Consider the following 16,483-nt stretch of genomic DNA (forward strand, 5'->3'; position numbering starts at 1 on the left):
AATTATTGAATCAGCTTTAAAACAACCCTAACCTTACATGATAAAGAAACTTGTTTTTTTTTGTTGCCAATGACCTTTTGAAAATTGCATTAATTTGCATGGAAAAATTATCAGATCATTTTAACTGTAGATGTACAACACAACATTTCAAATGCTTTTTTCAATTCCCTTGTTAGGCTAATGTTTTATCCCTCTGTTAATGACAGATTTTTTAAAAAATCCTGCCAAACAGGAAGCAAATAACTGGTAGACAAATTAAGGCCTACATCTCATCCACTAATTTCTTGCCTTGGAAGGAATTGTTTAGTGCTCACAGAAAGATGATGTCTTGAGAGTGATTACTGGGGCAGCTAGGTGGCGCAGTGGATAGAGCACTGGCCCTGGAGTCAGGAGTTCAAATTTGGCATCAGACGCTCAACACTTACTGCTGTGTGACCCTGGGCAAGTCACTTAACCCCAACTGCCTCACCAAAAAAAAAAAAAAAAAGATAGGAGGCTGCTATCAACCATACTCTGCCCTCAATCAAGAATTCCCCACATCCCAGCATCTGTAACCTCTCTCTTCTATCCTGCCCATGGATCTGATTGTGCTTTTATTTATGCTGAGTGTTTGCCAGGCCCTTTAGCCCCTTCTGTTTTATTACACTTCTCCCAAATTCCCAGGAGCTTATGAATGTATAATGACCACAAAGTATTTGAATGCCAGTGATAATCATTAAATACATGAAATCCCCTAGTGAGTAAAACCAAAATGAATAATGTCTTAAAAGGAATGCGTAAAAATATGAAAGCAGTTCCATGACCAATTAAGAAACATAAATTTGCACGCAAGACTTCAAGGAACACGTTTGTCTGGAGACTATTTACAAAATACCTGTAGCTGTCTGTCCCTCTTCATTTTCACATTTTCATATCAGCCTGCCATGTTTGCCACTTTGTAAATGATGCTAAATCTTCCTACCTTAGGCCTGGTTTACAGAGAATACCTTACTTAGTCCATTTTCAAGTGCATGATAGCTATGACACTAATCTCATGCTAAAAAATACTTATGCAGGTTCAGAACCAAGAGCTTGAAGCAAAAGCTGGAGTCAACAGATAAAAATTACTCTGAAAATTTAGGGCCTGCTAGACTAAAAATCTTTCCCTGAAGAGTGTGCTCTCCTCCATGGCATAATCCCTGTGTTACTTGCTTCATGGTCTAATGATTAAAACCCAGCTACAAGGGAGGTGTGGGGGATGCTCGAGTTGCAACAAAATACATACTGCCAACCCATTCTGTTTTTATGCTGTGACATTTTATTTTTCAGTGTAAATGGAATATGAAAACATATAAAAAGTATTATAAAAATACATAATTTTAGAAACAGAAATTATCTGGTTCCCTGTTATAGTAAAATTTGTGGCAGTTTCATGGCTACATTGTACTATCCCTAAGGGTAAAATACATGTCCCAGGGGTCTTGACAGGATGTATATAATATAAAATCTTTTAAAAAAAAATTTCTATGTACATATGTATATACACACATAACTCACCCATTCCCACACACATATGTATGTATGTCTCTGTCCACATATGCATATACCTACTGTCATACACACACACACACACCCCCAGAGCCAGGCAGTTTGAAAATCTATTATAATGGTCAGTCAACTTAAGGGGGAGGGGGCATACGAGAGAGGTTTCAAGTAATGATCATTCCATACTGACATCTTCCCTGGGTTGAACTGTGCTGAGTACTACCCAAGCCATGGGTGTGCTGAAATCCCTGAAGCATGATTGATTTAGAGAATAAGCCTGAAAGCTTGATCTCTGGAAGGAAATGACTTGGAAAGCTACAATCCATGAGACTAAAAACACTTCTGGTTGAGAGTCTGGGTTTACTCCAGCCCTGACCCCTGACCTGAATCCTCGACATCGTCCACTGTGAGGAGCTCAAACCTGTTGCTTACATGATCACGTAAGACCCTGGTTTCACGGGAGCCGCCCCCTCGGTGCTTTGCCGGGCTGCTGTCATTCTTCTTCTGTTTCTTCTTTCTGGCTTTTGACTTCTCCCTCCGGGATAGGCAATCTGAAGGGACCGATGATTTCAACGCATAAAAGAGCTGGTTATAAAGCTGCCTTGCTCCAGGGCACACGCTCAAGAGACTTTCTGCTGAGGATGAAGCTGAAAGTTCTTGAGAAAGTCCATGGACAAGAGTCCCACTGTACAACCTGTCCAAGTGGAAAAGAAAGTGTGTTACTGCTCTCACCGAAGGACTAGGAGACTGACATTCTAAAGCTTAAAACTGCACTGAGAATTGTGGGACTCCTTATGTGAGGCACTTTGAATTAAGCTACAGTCAGGTGAAAAATTTAATTGGACATTCGAGGGTTCCTCCTATTTATTTACCTCTGAAACTCTGTCAAGTTGCCTAGAAATACTAACCTCTGGCCATAGTCCTGCTGAAGATGGAAAGGTTACAAAAGTCAGTTTTAGTTTGGGAGCATCTAGTGTATTTGTTAGTGAGTAAAATGCTAGAAACTCAGTTTATAGATAGCGTCAGGGTGAGCAGGTTTGCCAGTAAATTCAAATTAAACTTGCTAAATTAGAAAAGCTAGCTATTAGAAATAGGATAAAGTAGTTTATTTTAAAACAAACAAAAAATTGTATTGTTCAACAACAGAAATTGACCAGGTATGTCTATTAAAGAGACAGGCATGACCCTGGATAGCAAGAGAGCTGGAGGGATTCTCAGGTCGTTCAGTACAAAGAAACTGGACCTCATGGAGTTTAAGGAACTTTGCCAAGGTTACAGAAGTGGGATTTGAACCCAGGTTCCTTGGCTCTGGAGGCCAACGTTCTTCCTACTGTTCCATGGTGTCCCATAGAGCTGACTTTGAAACAAGGAAAATCTGGACCCAGGTTCTGCCTCTGAAACATGAGCAGAGTGACCACGGCCACACCACTAAATCTTTTCTGTGTTCTAGGTAATTCTCTTAAGACTCTTAATTACAGAAAAAATGCTGAACTTCACAGGGATGTGGTGGGGACTTACCAGGCTGATGAAATCATAGGTCTGGACCCTACCCCAAACAAAACAAAATGTCCCAATTCGGGGCCCAAATTGACCAACGGTTGAACAAGCCAGAATTTCTGGGTCTGGCAGTATGAATTCAGTGGTCAGAGCTCTCAGGATGGAAAGACAATACTGCTTTTGAAAAAATAACCAAATGGGCCCATCAACAGAGAAAGCACCCGGAAATCGTTATTTAGCTATGGTCACCCAGTGGGCTTGAAGTGAAAGAGTGCTAATCTCCTCCCCTTCCCCCTTAAATGAAACCTGGTCCTTATCCCTCTTCTCTCTTATGCTTTCCTGGGCCCGGAGTCCGTGACTGACTTAATCTTACCACGTGAGGTTGGGCTCAGGTAAAGGCGTCAACAGAAGCTGATTGAGATAGAATCCCATCTGGAGGCAGCACTGCCACTGACAGAAAACATGGGCTGTATCTAAATCCAATCTTTTCTGTAGTTTATTTTCTTTCACTTTAAGAAACTGGTCACACAACAGCTTAGCCCCATCCGCATGCAATTCCTCATTATCTAGATGAAAAAGAAACCTAAGAGTAGTGTTTGCAAAAGCTTTCAAATGCTCTCTATCCATAAGTTTCAAAGGTGACAACCAAATGGAAAACACTTTTAAAAAAATTATGAAAAGTCTGCTCTACCTTGACACTTTGCTATTTTCATTTTAAATACCTAGGCCTTGAAGGCATTTGCATTTAAGCACTCTAGTGACAATTTTCTTCTGACTCAAACTTAATTCTGCTGAATACTCGTCTTAGGTAATATCTTAGGCTAGTCTCCAGGACAAAGTCTTATACTATTATATGCCTCAGTTCTCTAAATCGTTTGGTCTGTGAAATCTAAATTAACATTTTCTTTATAAGAGTCTAACAAATCTATTTTCATGAAAGCCAGAAAAGCGAGTGCTGTAGCTCACACTCCTGGGTAAAAACCATTAGATAGAACAGAAAACACTAGGGCCGCTAGATGGTACAGTAGATAGAGCACCGGCCCTGGATTCAGGAGGACCTGAGTTCAAATCCAGCCTCAGACACTTGACACTTACTAGCTGTGTGACCCTGGGCAAGTCACTTAACCCCAAATGCCTTAACAAAAAACAAAAACAAAAACCCCACAAAAAACCCAAAACAGAAAACACCTCCATGCTGGCGCGAAGAGGAAAAGTGAAAACTTACAGGAGTGGGAGCCCAAACTGAACAATCAACTTCCTCAAGTACCAAAGGAACAATCTCTGTATATGGGGGCTGTATGGACCACCTGGAAAATACCCCCTTTCTAATTTATTATCGGGAGGGCACTGAGGCTGCCCATGCTCAGTATCCATAATCCTGAAAGGAACATCAACCCTTGGCATGTGCCCTTCTGTTGGACTCAGCAAGAGAGCTGGCAGATTTTGCTCTAGGTCTTTTCTTATATACCTTTTACTCAGCAGAAAAAATAAGCGTGAGGGTTTAAAAAACACACAAAAAAAATGCAACAGCGAAGCAATAGCTTCTTTTGCTTTCTGGCTCTAATTAGACTAAAACTTCAATAAAGTTATGAAATGATACAATTAAGACAAAGAGCCTTCTAAGTTTAAAACTTAGGCATTTTAGTACAAGGGTTAGAGTCCTATTTCTTTAATTGTTTCACTTAAATTATTCTGGAAAAAAGCAATCTCTTATGAAACTAGGTAACTGCTGAAAATCCAGACAGTAAGAGTCATTCAGAACTGTTACTGCACTTGGGGAAAGAAAAGTCGTCCTATCCATGGCCTATAAAAAGGGAGTATTCTTCAGAAGAATCGAATGTCTTCATTGCACAAAGAATGCTTGTATGCTAATTAAATCTCCTCAAAAGGACTATTTAGCAGAAAAAGAAAAGTTGATGTTCTTCTCCCCATTACTGCTCAAATATTAACTGAAGGTTATGGGGGGAGGGGAAGATAAAGATGACAGCACAGCTAGAATACGACTCTACAATTCTGTGTGGTCCTAAGTATCTGTTTTTTTACAGAGCAGTGACAAATAACCACCTTAGGAAAGAATCGCTCCTGAACTGGTAACATGTCCTAGCAAACATAATGACCATTACCCCTGAATTTGGAGAAAGAAATGACACTGGCACATGTTCTGCATATCAAAAACACATCATCTGCATGTGCTACCACTGAGGGTGAAGGGTCAGGAGGCATCAAGGTAGTCCCATCATATCAGAAGCTATGGATCCATCAGGAATGGCGCCCTCCCCTATTTTTTTTTTTAATTTTAGGTAGAAGTATAAATAAGTTTCTGGAAGAAGAGATGCCAGTTTCTGTAAACTACAGATACCTACCAGGCTCGCTGGTCATCTTGTACAACTGCCCACACAGCATTCCCATCAGTAAAGCTTGTACATGATGCAGTTTTGCTTTGGCTTCTAAGGACTGCAACCAGAAGCAAGTGACAGCAATAGGTAACTTCAAAGAGGCGGGAATTGGGTCCAAGATACTCTCCTTCACTTTCAGGGTTTCCAACAGAAGAATCTTCCGCTTAGAGAGAGAAAGCTGAAAACACACAGCAAATACGAGCTCAGTTATGTCTCGAGAAGCTTGACATTTTTTTATGTGCAAATATAGGATTAAACAATACAAAGGAAACATTTTGAACTGTTAAGTTGATCTCTTCAAAAAGGTTAAATACTGAATGAAAAGACTGTGCTTGAAGCTCTGGCGGCCACTAACGGCTAACACTTGCAGAACCCTTGAAGAATTACCAAATGCTCTACATATATCTCATTTCATTGGATCCTTTTGAGACAGGTGTTATTTTTATGCAAAATTAATTAAGTCTGTTCATAGGTTCATCTATCTAGATCCAGAAGTGGCCTCAAAGGCCATCTGCCTAACCACTCAGCTTAGAGATGGGGAATCAGGAATCAGAGGTCCCAGAAGGGGAAGACCACACAAGGTCACACAGGCAGTGTCTGGGGCAGGCTCTGAACCTCCAGAGCCAGTGCTTTTCCTACGCTGTTTAGATCCTTGTCTTAAAATAACTAAATGAAGTTTTAAGCTTGGGGGACTGGGAAGATGGTGGACACGACGACAGAAAACAGGTTCAAAGGAACAGGACTTGGCAGAAGAGGGATTTTGTGGAGGACACAGCAAGCTCGAGCTCTCGGCCATACTGCTCAACTTGCTATGTGCGCTTCTCACCTCCAGGCCTTTGGCTTGGCTGTGCCTTCCAAATCACCGCTTCCACAAATTAAACCCTACCCATCAAGAGCCACATCACAAGGACTTCAAGGATGGCAAGGATCTCCCTCCTCCACAGTCCCATTCCTGATGATTCTAGCCAGAAGAGCAGAGACATGCCTTCCCTTCTCCATATTGTGCTGAATGCCTTATTACATACTGCTTGGGAGGCAGTGGTGGAGTAATTAGTCATGGATCTGACATTATAGGTTTTGTGTGTTTTAACACTTTTTTTTTGGGGGGGGGGGCAGAGCAATGAGGGTTAAGTGACTTGCCCAGGGTCACATAGCAAATAAGTGTCAAGTATCTGAGACTGGATTTGAACTCAGGTCCTCCTGAATCCACTGCGCCACCTAGCTGCCCTGTGCTATGACACTTTTCCCAGCTATTGGACAAGTTGGAGTATATGGTGTGTCCCCTATAAGATGGGCTCACTGTATTATTGCTCAGGTCTCTTACCCCTCCCAAGTGCATGATGATAGTTTATTATGGTTCTCTGCAAGGTGGAGATAGTGTGATATAGTGGAAAGACCACCACACTAGGAACTGGGGCACATGAGTATTTATGCTGAGTCTACTCGCCTGTTATAGGACTTAGGACAAGTCATTTAGTCTCTCCTTGGCTGGATCACCCTCCAGATCATGCCCTTTAATCATAGGGGTCCCACAGGGCTTTGTCCTGGGGCCTCTTCTTCCTTTACACTACCTTACTTGGTGACCTCATCAGCTCCAAAGGATTTAACTTCCATCTCTATGCTGATAATTCTCTAACCTTCCTATCCTGCCCAACAAACCTCTCTTGCTGCCTTTCAGACTTTTCAAATTCAACATGTCCAAAATGGAACTTTCCCCCTAATTCCGGCCCCCATCTTCCTAACTTTTCCATTACTGTCAGGGGCAACAGGTTCTAGATTTTCTCCCCTCACTCATATAACCCATATTCTAGAATATATAATGGCCACTAATGATCTCTAGCTCCTATTTGTAGGGTTGTTACTACCACAGTCCTGAAATCCTTACCTCGGTCAGCCTGCCCAATTCCCGATATTCATCTGGGAGCTTTGCTGCGTGATTCACTACTGTTGCAATATTCTTATCGATCCTGTCTACTTCACTGAAAGCCACTGGGTGTTTAGGCACTGTGCTGTGGGACACATTATTGAGATTTGGAGAAGGGTTCTGAAGAAGCCCATAGATGACTTTCCGAATGGACACAGAGACGACGTGGGCACTTGGGCGCTGAATACTCTCCACCTGTGTGTGAAGAATAGTCCGCCGTAATGACAAAGCGTCACAAACAAAGGGAGACAGCTGCCCCTTTGCCAAGCCCAACTGTATCCATTCCGGTAAGCCCAGGCTGGTGGCACAGGGAGATACATAAGCGCCAAGCTGGAAGAAATCCTGTAGCTTCACCGGAGACGGCTGGTATTCCTCCATTGAAACCCAGAGCACTTCTCTAACCCCTTCTCTATCATTCATTTTCAGGTTCTTCACAACATGATCTAAGGCTTCAGCGGGATCATCAAAACGAGACAGCCAGTTCAGGAGTCCCAGAATCCGATGGTGCTTTCTCCCTTTGCTGTTGGACGTTCCAGGGGTGAAACTTATTCTACTGATGACTGAGTCCAGGGCAGGCAGATTGATGTAGTCATTACCGCACAGCACAGCAAAGAGAGGCAACAGGGCTTTATTCATATTGTTGAAATGTCTGCAGAACTTCTCTACAGAGAAGCATCTGGCAGGGATATAGTAGTGAAATGTGTCTTTCATCACAGTCAGGTTTTTCCATTGAAAAGCATTCAGAGGACAAAAGCCAGCTTTCAGGTCGAAAATGCAAAAATCACTATCCATCGTTAATACAGGGCAATTCCAATGGTTAGCGAGTGTCATGATGTCTCTGTCTGCTTCTGAGAAGCACTGGACAAAGTCGACATGAAGCTTGATCAAGACTTGAATGAACACTTCTCGGATGAGTAAGGGGAGCAAGTTTCCCCTTCCACTAACAGCAAGGGAATATGCCACCTGGATCTTCTCCCGGGCTCTGTCTTTTAAGGTGAGGAGTTTTTTATCTGAAACGTCACAGCCTCCATCTAATACAACATATGGATGAATTTTACAAGCGAAGAGCGATTCAAAGAATCTCTGTATAACATCAGTAAAAGAATCATAGTCTCCTCCATGCCGGAGGTCCACATCTGAATCAAAACACAGTCGATGGAAAAGTGCATAGCCATCAATAATAAGTTTAGTGTCCCTCAACTTCAAATCAACAAAGAATTGACTGTGATCTTCTACATAACTCATTAGTCCACGGATACCCATACTGCTGGTCTCAGGAACTGCCTTCAAGACAAAAAACATGCACCAAGTTTTCAATAGAGTTGTGGGAATGGCTTAAAATGGATTCAGACTTTTGGGACACTGGGTATCAAAGAAAGTTGTTATTGCTTTCCACCATCCTAAAAATCAACTGGAATCTACGTTAGGAGCTCTGATTATACTATTATACCAGAGCTATGTTTTTGTTTTGGAAAAGGGCTCTTTTTTTTTTTTAATTAATACCTAAATGAACACAAAAACATTTTATTTTTTCCTGATCAAAATGAGACCTAGCACAAAAATATTAGATAAAGAAGTATGACTCCCAGCAAAGGAGTCATTTTTACCTAGACAAAAAACAAGTCTTTCCCCCTTCTCACTAATCAAGGCCACACTATTTTCAAATGACCATCCACTGAGAAATTAGTTGTGCATTTGATAAAAGTACCATAATGTGGTTCAAAATAACAAAATTTAGTAAAGAATACGTATGTGCTTGAGCTATACATACACTCAAGATTCCCTCCAAATTCATTAACTTGCCTCTGAAGGGCAAGATAGATAGAAATTAATAGTCATGAAAAAGGGCCTTTTTAAAAAGACAAATCCAAAGGTTAAAAAAACCAAACTTCGATTCCAGAATCTAGCTAAATTAGAGGAAGAAACATAAGGTGGGGTGGTTAAGAGTGAAAGATTTAGTAGCTTTGGAAGTCTGTATTCTAGGAGAAACTGTACTCATGATAACCCACCAGCCACTTGTGAACTGTGGTAAATGAAAATTCTGGGAGACAGGGCTCCAAGTAATGAAGAAATTAATTTATTAAATCAATTGGCCAACACTGACCATTAATTTATTGATTGCTGTTTGGCCTATTTAATAAATTAAACTGGACTCAGATTTTTCACTGGTCACAGCTTGATGACCATGTAGGGATTCTTTGAGCTGCAGTTTCTGGGGTGGCTTTGGAATGGGCAGGTATCAGGTTTCACAGAAGAAGCTGGTAGGGTGGATGGCCAGATCCATCATGGACTACGCCTGCCTCACATGTGAATATTACATTTGGAGCCAGTATTGCTCTTAGATTTTGTGAACACTCATTTCCCCACAAAAAAAAAAAAATATTTAGTTGGTGACATTTGAAAATTTTTACAAAAGGCTTCATTGAAAATAGTCTTCAGGAATATATACCAGGAATTCTTAACCAGGGGCCCATGGATTCCCGCCCCTCCCCATCAGTTCATTAACTTGGATGTGGAAAAAAAATGTAACTTTAAAAAAAATTTCACAAACCTTAATTGGAATTTATCATTTCCTCCACTGGTTTAAAAATAGTATTCTGAGAAGGGGTCCATGAGACAAAAAGGCTGGGAGGGGGCACGGTGGACAGAGCGCTGGGCTTGGAGATGGCCCGAGTTCAAATCCAGTCTCAGACACTTACTAGCTGTATGACCCTAGGCAAGTCACTTCCCCCTGCCTGCCTCAGTTTCCTCATCTGTCAAATGAGGCACACCACTCTGGTGTTTTTTTGCCCAAGAAACCCCCAAATGGGGTCACCAGGAGCGGAAGTGACTGATCAACAACAAGCAATGACCTAAGGGAACAGCGTGTAATTATGCGGCTTCAGCTCCGGTGGTTGGGGTGCCCAGGGAAGCACGTCTGAGCCTACATAAGATAATGCAGGGGGCAGCTAGGTGGCGTAGTGGATACTCCTGGATTCAGGAGTACCTGAGTTCAAATCCAGCCTCAGACACTTGACACTTAACTAGCTGTGTGACCCTGGGCAAGTCACTTAACCCTCATTGCCCTGCTCCCCCCTCCCCCAAAAAAGATAATGCACCAGCTGCAGGCCCAGGGTGTCCCCAAAGCGCTACCAAAACGGGTTGAAGCACTTCGTGGCTCAGACCACACCCACTACCACCCCATCCCGGGGGCAACAGCACCAGCTCAAAGGAAATGCGGTGGGTGGGTGGTTTAGACCCCAGACAAGGTCCCCAGAATTCGCCTTAGTCTTCTTGGTGTCTCAGCCATTCAAGGGGGGGAGGAGTACGCAGGGGCGGGTATACAGCCAGCGCTCAAGGAGGAGGAGGCGGGGGCGGGGAGGGGGTGTCCCTAAGTCTTGCCTGGTATCCCGTGGTCTTGTTCAACCCTGACTCTTCGTGACCCCATTGGGGTTTTCTTGGCAGACACTGCAGTGCTTCTCCAGCTCATTTGACACATGAGGGAAACTGAGGCAAACAGGGTGGGATGACTCCCCTAGGATTGGCCAGCTAGTGTCGATGCAGCATTTGAACTCGAGTCTTCCCGACTCTACGGCGCCATCGGGCTGCTCTGCATACAGCTAGGGCTTAATAATTGCTCGCGGGCTGAAGTAAGCAGAGAGGGCCAGGCCTCAGCCCCGCCCCTCGCTCCCCGCGCGGCCCGAGCAGTCCCGGAGGCTCCCTCGGGTCCCCTCCTCCTGCACACCCCTCCCTCCTCCTCGCGCTCCATCCGGGTCTCGAGGACTTGTCCAGCCCGGGCCTCCTCCCTGCCCCCGTGTGGCGGCGGCAGCCGCGGGCCCCACCTGCTCTTCGGCGCTCGCTGAGAAGCCCAGCAGGCAGAAAGTGGGAGAACAGGGCACAAAACCGGAAGTCCTGGAAGCCGGCTATCGCGAGACTACGGCACCGGAACCGGCCGGATGTGACGTGACCCACGGAGCTCTGCCCGCCCTGGCACTCCTCCTCCCCCAAACTCTTGCCCCTGAGAGTCCTTTACGCGGGGTCATGGGTGACCGAGGTGAGGGCAGGGCTGCCACGGGAGGCTAGGGAGAGGTCCCTAAGACAAAGAACGTTTCTCTAGACCCTCCCAGCGTTGGCGCCTGAGCTGGTCCCGCCTCTGGAACCGCCAGGGCGGAAGGCTCCCCGGGGGAGCTTCCCATACTTCTCCGCGGCCGTCTCCTAGCGACGCTGCCCAAACATTTTGGCCACGTGAGCCGGGGCGCGGTGTCATCCTTGGCTGGGGAAGGAGGCGGAGGCGGGCGCGGCTGCCCCAAGGCTTCGGCCCCTTCCCCGGCCCCTGCAGCCGCCTCCGCCCCCGCAGCTCCTCCTCCCCGGACCGGTAAAGGTGAGCGGCACCAGGCTCCGAGTCAGGCCCCCGCGGCTTGGCCCTCCCTCCGGGGCCCTTTCTCGCCGTCGCCCCGGTCACCCCCGCACGCCATCTCCTCGTCCTTCCAGGTGACCCTTGCTACAGGCAAAGCGACGCGTGTGGTCGGGGTTCCCATCACGGAAACGGCCGCCCCCTCCCCAAAGTCAGGCTGAGCCCTACGGCTAAGGTCCGCCGAGCTCTGCTCCAGCCTTTGCAAACCTTAGGCCCCTGGTGGCTGGCTCTTTCCTAAGGTCCTTCTCTAGCCCCTCAAGGCAGGTCAAGCAAGCACTGTACCAAGCGCTGGGGACGCAAATCTGGGCTGCTCTTGTTCTCCTGCATAGACGGAAGCTTAGGCTTGTGAAGTCTCAGATATGATAATAAAAAAATAATAATAATAAAAAATAACATTAATAATACCTTTTTAACAACCACCCTGGGAGATAGCTGCCGTTATCCCCGTATTAACAGATAAGAAAACGGAGGTAGACAGGTGGCCCACAGTCACACATCTAGTAACTGTCTAAGGCGGTATTTACAAGGTGGCTTCGCGTTATTCGGGAAGTGGACGGAGAGTGCCGAGTCTTCTAGGCGAGGCAGAATTGAACCTAGATCCAAGACAATTCACTGGCCAATGTCCCTAAAAGCTAATTCAGTTTGTGAGGTTGGCTGAATCTTTGGGCTCGCAGAGAAAGAAAATAAGTTAGTTGAGGTCCGAGACCCTCTTTTTACATTTCCTTGTATTATCAGTTATTAGCACACAGCAAGCACTTAATAAATTCATGACTTGATTGGACACTAGTCCCATAAACGTTCCACTTTCCAAATCAGACTTTTTCAAAGCCTACTGGGACGAATCTTGAAAATGAGAGTCACCAGGAAAATACTAGAGAATTTTCTTCACAGACCACTTGGTCAAAGTCCATTTTATGAAAGGGATACCTGTATACCCAGAGAGGCAAATACAAAAATGGTATACTTGGAGGCTTTCTAATCTGAAAATGCTTCGATTTTCAGTCACCTAAGCAATAGAGTTCCCCAATGTCACTTTTTCCTGATCCTGATATTTCAAAATTACTCTAGTTTCTCTTGGTATCAGAAATAAAATCTGTTATTTTTAGTGAGAATTGTGGGCTGGGCAGAGGGCAAAGAGCCCAGAGCTTTCAGGTTGCAATTCCAGTGTTGATACGTTCTAGTGTTTCCATGGGCAAGTATCAGCTTCTTTTTTGGCATAGTCTCTTCTAAAATCAGGTTGCCGATAGCCTCTTCACGAGAAGATGGTAAGACTGGACAGATTAATTTATTTCAAGGTTAAAAAATGTAATGAAGATTTTTGCTGTTTATAATTGTATTTTCATTCCTTTCTGAAAATTAATTTGAGCCATCAGTGTTCATTATTGCCAGTGCCAAACACAAAGTCTGTTAGCAGACTATGCCAGCACCACAACAGATGGCTTCTATAATGCTTCCATACCTTGTGTTATCATAAGAAGTGATAGATTTTTGTAACTTATTATGGCTTTAGAGTGGTTACATATGGTAAAGTACTTTAAAAAAAATCAGACATTCTGCATCATTTAAAACAAACATTTTAATCTACTGTGTAGCTACAGGCTAGTCTCTCGACTTCCCTAGGACTCATTTCCTCCACCATAAAATGTGGGTGTTATTTTGTAAAATAATAACTCATTTACATAGCACTTTGGCGTTTACAAAGCTCTTTCCTTCTAATAAACTTGTGAGATAGCAAGGTATTATTATCTTCATTTTGTAGAGAAGGAAACAGAGGTACACAGATATAAAGTAACTTGCCCAGGGTCACTAAGGCAGTAAATGCTAGGAATTGAATCCAGGTACTTGGAATGAGTACTGAAATCATTCCCTCCACTCTCACTGTCTCTTGGATGATCTCTAATGTTATTTTTCACCCCAAAATTATGTACTGTGAAAAAACAATAGTGACCATTATTTGACAACACATTTTTAAAAACACATTAATAAACTCGGAATAATGGTTTTTAGCAATGCCAACATAAATATTTTACAACTTCTCTGCCCTAAAAAGATTCCAGATGATTTTTTAAAAAACTGTCACACATAACAAATCTCTTAGCTATTATTAAAATAGAACTTGGGGAATTGATGTGTATTGAGAATGCTGTGACATTTTTCATGCTATGATGAGGTGGTTACTGTTTAAAATTAATTCCAGAAATAGGATATAATGGTTGTATTTAAGTTAGAACTTCCTTCGGATACAAAGTATCACTTTTTTCATCATCCTGGTCCATGTTTACGCTTGCAAATGTTATCTGATTATACATCTGGAGCAACCAGCATAGAAGCAGCTTGATGGTAGAGTGGATAGAGAGCTAGTCTTAGAGTCAGGAACAGCCGAGTTCAGGTTCCGCCTTTGATACTTACTTTCCTGAATGACCCTGGACAGGTCACTTAACCTCTCAAAGACTCTAAATTGTGGAACAGTTGCAAATTTATATTGGTAGAGGGCGTTTTCTCACATCGAATTCCTTAAATTTATGAAATGACTGGTCTGGGTTCTCCATCCCCCAGCAGGAGCATTTTGTTGGCTTGATGCTAACCCATTTGATTACCTGCTATTTGTGATCCAAAAAGTATGTGAATTCTGAATGCAGAGAGCAGGTGAACACATACGAAGAGATGGAAGTGTATAGACAAGGAAGAGATGAGACAGCTTCTAGAACTTTGGCAGAGTTGCCGTTAGTCTTATGAAATTTGGACAACCAAAACAAGAAAACCACCTACTCTATGGTAGACCACCAGCACTACTTAAGGTAACGCGTATCCAGCTCTGAACTCAGCGAGGCCTGACAAGGCGGTAGGGTCTGTAGGACAGTGACAGACTTGAACATTTTGTTAATATTTTAGCACACTATGTCAAATCTGACATGAAATTTTCATCTTTAAGGAATTTCTCTGTGATCATCACTTGGATGAATATGAACATTTCTTAGGAGGCCTGAATTTTAAATCTCTATAAATGAGTAAACATAATCTAATTTGGAGTGATGCTCAGATTCCAAGAAGCTGTCAAGTGTGTGAGTGTATCTCCAGCTGTCTCCACTTACTCAAAGACTTTGATTGCAAGAAGATACGTGCTTCAACAGAAACTTGGAAGTGGAAGCTTTGGAACGGTTTATCTGGTTTCAGATAAGAAAGCAAAACAAGGAGAAGAATTGTAAGTAAATACTCTTCATGAGAATCTGCAGTTGCCTGCCCTATATCTGTGGTGCATAGATTTGACTACTCTTTGCTCATTTAGGTTTAGGGGGTATCAACCAAAGTGCAATTTTCTACAAATAATTATGTAGTTAGAAAAAAATGGAGCTTGTTTTTTTTTCACCTAATGTTCTGGCATATTTAAAGGCATTTCAGCATATAGGTACTAAGATATGTAGGAAAGCTGAGGAATGATTGGGATAGAATAGGTAAAAATAAGACTTAGGGATCTATTGCAATCTTAATTTAACATCTCCAAACTCTTGAGGTTTACCTCTTGATCATTTTTTTCCTCATTATCTAGTCCTTAATCTCTTATTATGCAAAGGCTTCTTTCGAAACACCTACAAACATGGCCAGGTCTCCCCATTATTAAAAAATCTGACTTGGACATCCCCTTAACCTGTCATCTTCTCCCTTTCAGAACTGAACTCCTAGAAAGGCTTAACTACACTTGTTGCTTTTATTTTCTCATTTCTCATTGACTTCTTGTCCTCTTGCAGTTGGCCTTTGAACTCTCCACTAGACTGAAACGCTTTCTCTAAGGTTCCAGTGACCAGCTGTCCTGTGTAGGGGCCTTTTCTTAGTCCTTGTGCTACTTGACCCTTCTAGCTTTTGACTCTTGTCAGTAACACACACCTCCTGGGTCCTTTCTGAACTGTTGTGGTACAGTGTGTAATGATTGGAATGACGCCACCTACTGGAGACTTGCTGTGGGAAAGCTCCACCATGAGGAAAATGCCTCAGAGGCATTGTGGCTTTTCCTTGGCATCAGGAAATGACGTTTGCTCATGGGTGCTGTCTATCAAGTCTACCAGCCAATCAACTGGAGGAGCCTCCTATGGTCTGGGAGGAGACAGGAAGGAGGAAAGGGAGCCTGGGCAGAGAGCGCTGGCCTTTTTGGCTTCCGGACTTGATGGTGGTGGCGGCAGAGGACTTCACAGGAAATTTGAGGAAAGATAGGAATGCCAGGCTGTTAGAATTCTGTTCTCAATCTTTTTCTTTCTATTTTCCAATAAACCCTTAAAAACCTAAACTCGTTTTATCAGCGATTTTTAGTCAGTTTCCCCCAAACTGGGGGAACACATTAGAATCCACATTTAGAATCTTAAATTACACAAGTGCTGCCTATTTTCTGCAGGACGCTCTCTGAATATTCCTTCTCAGTCTGTTGTGCTGGGCAGTCATCCACCTCTTACTTATTAAGCATGGATATTCCTCAGGATTCTGCCTCCCCCCCCCATCCTACCCTAACAAATAAACACAAAATCATGTACATATATTTATATTTTTTCTAAGTGGTCTCATCATCTTTCATCAAATCAGTTATCATCTCCATGCAAGTGACTTTCAAAACCAGCCCCAATACCTCTCTCTTGAATGCTGGTGGCATTATCATTTGCCTGCTCAATGTCTCCTTCTGGTTGTCTGATAGGCACCTCAGGCTCAACCCATCCCCCCAAAGTTCTCCACTTTTGTAAGGGCACCCCATTCTTGAAGGTTTTT

General features: G+C 43.4%; 2 protein-coding genes across 7 annotated transcripts in view; one reads left to right on the plus strand and one right to left on the minus strand.

Moving 5' to 3' along the window:
- Positions 1-1,292: 1,292 nt before the first annotated feature.
- On the minus strand, positions 1,293-11,234 carry ASTE1 (asteroid homolog 1). 2 transcript variants are annotated; one of them, XM_043968524.1, is made up of 5 exons: positions 11,163-11,234; positions 7,303-8,625; positions 5,385-5,595; positions 3,395-3,587; positions 1,293-2,218 (listed from the first exon to the last, which is right to left on the minus strand). In XM_043968524.1, exons 2-5 carry the CDS (start codon positions 8,602-8,604, stop codon positions 1,885-1,887), a joined length of 2,040 nt encoding a protein of 679 aa, XP_043824459.1. In that variant the 5' UTR covers positions 8,605-8,625; positions 11,163-11,234; the 3' UTR covers positions 1,293-1,884. The 2 variants fall into 2 exon arrangements, with proteins under 2 accessions (XP_043824459.1, XP_043824458.1); XM_043968523.1 differs by lacking the exon at positions 11,163-11,234 and adding an exon at positions 9,893-11,141.
- Positions 11,235-11,568: 334 nt separating this feature from the next.
- The window catches only part of NEK11 (NIMA related kinase 11), a 277,182-nt gene continuing 272,267 nt past the window's right edge, over positions 11,569-16,483 (plus strand). For 4 of the 5 annotated variants that reach the window (XM_043968528.1, XM_043968529.1, XM_043968526.1 and 1 more), the window contains exons 1-2: positions 11,569-11,701; positions 14,667-14,936. In XM_043968528.1, the coding sequence (XP_043824463.1) occupies positions 14,767-14,936 (170 nt within the window). In that variant the 5' untranslated portion in view covers positions 11,569-11,701; positions 14,667-14,766. Of the gene's footprint in view, positions 11,812-14,666; positions 14,937-16,483 lie in introns of all 5 variants that reach the window. The other variant, XM_043968527.1, reaches the window with a different exon arrangement.

Source organism: Dromiciops gliroides, chromosome 5, assembly GCF_019393635.1.
Source record: "Dromiciops gliroides isolate mDroGli1 chromosome 5, mDroGli1.pri, whole genome shotgun sequence".
In the NCBI taxonomy this organism is placed as follows: domain Eukaryota; kingdom Metazoa; phylum Chordata; class Mammalia; order Microbiotheria; family Microbiotheriidae; genus Dromiciops; species Dromiciops gliroides.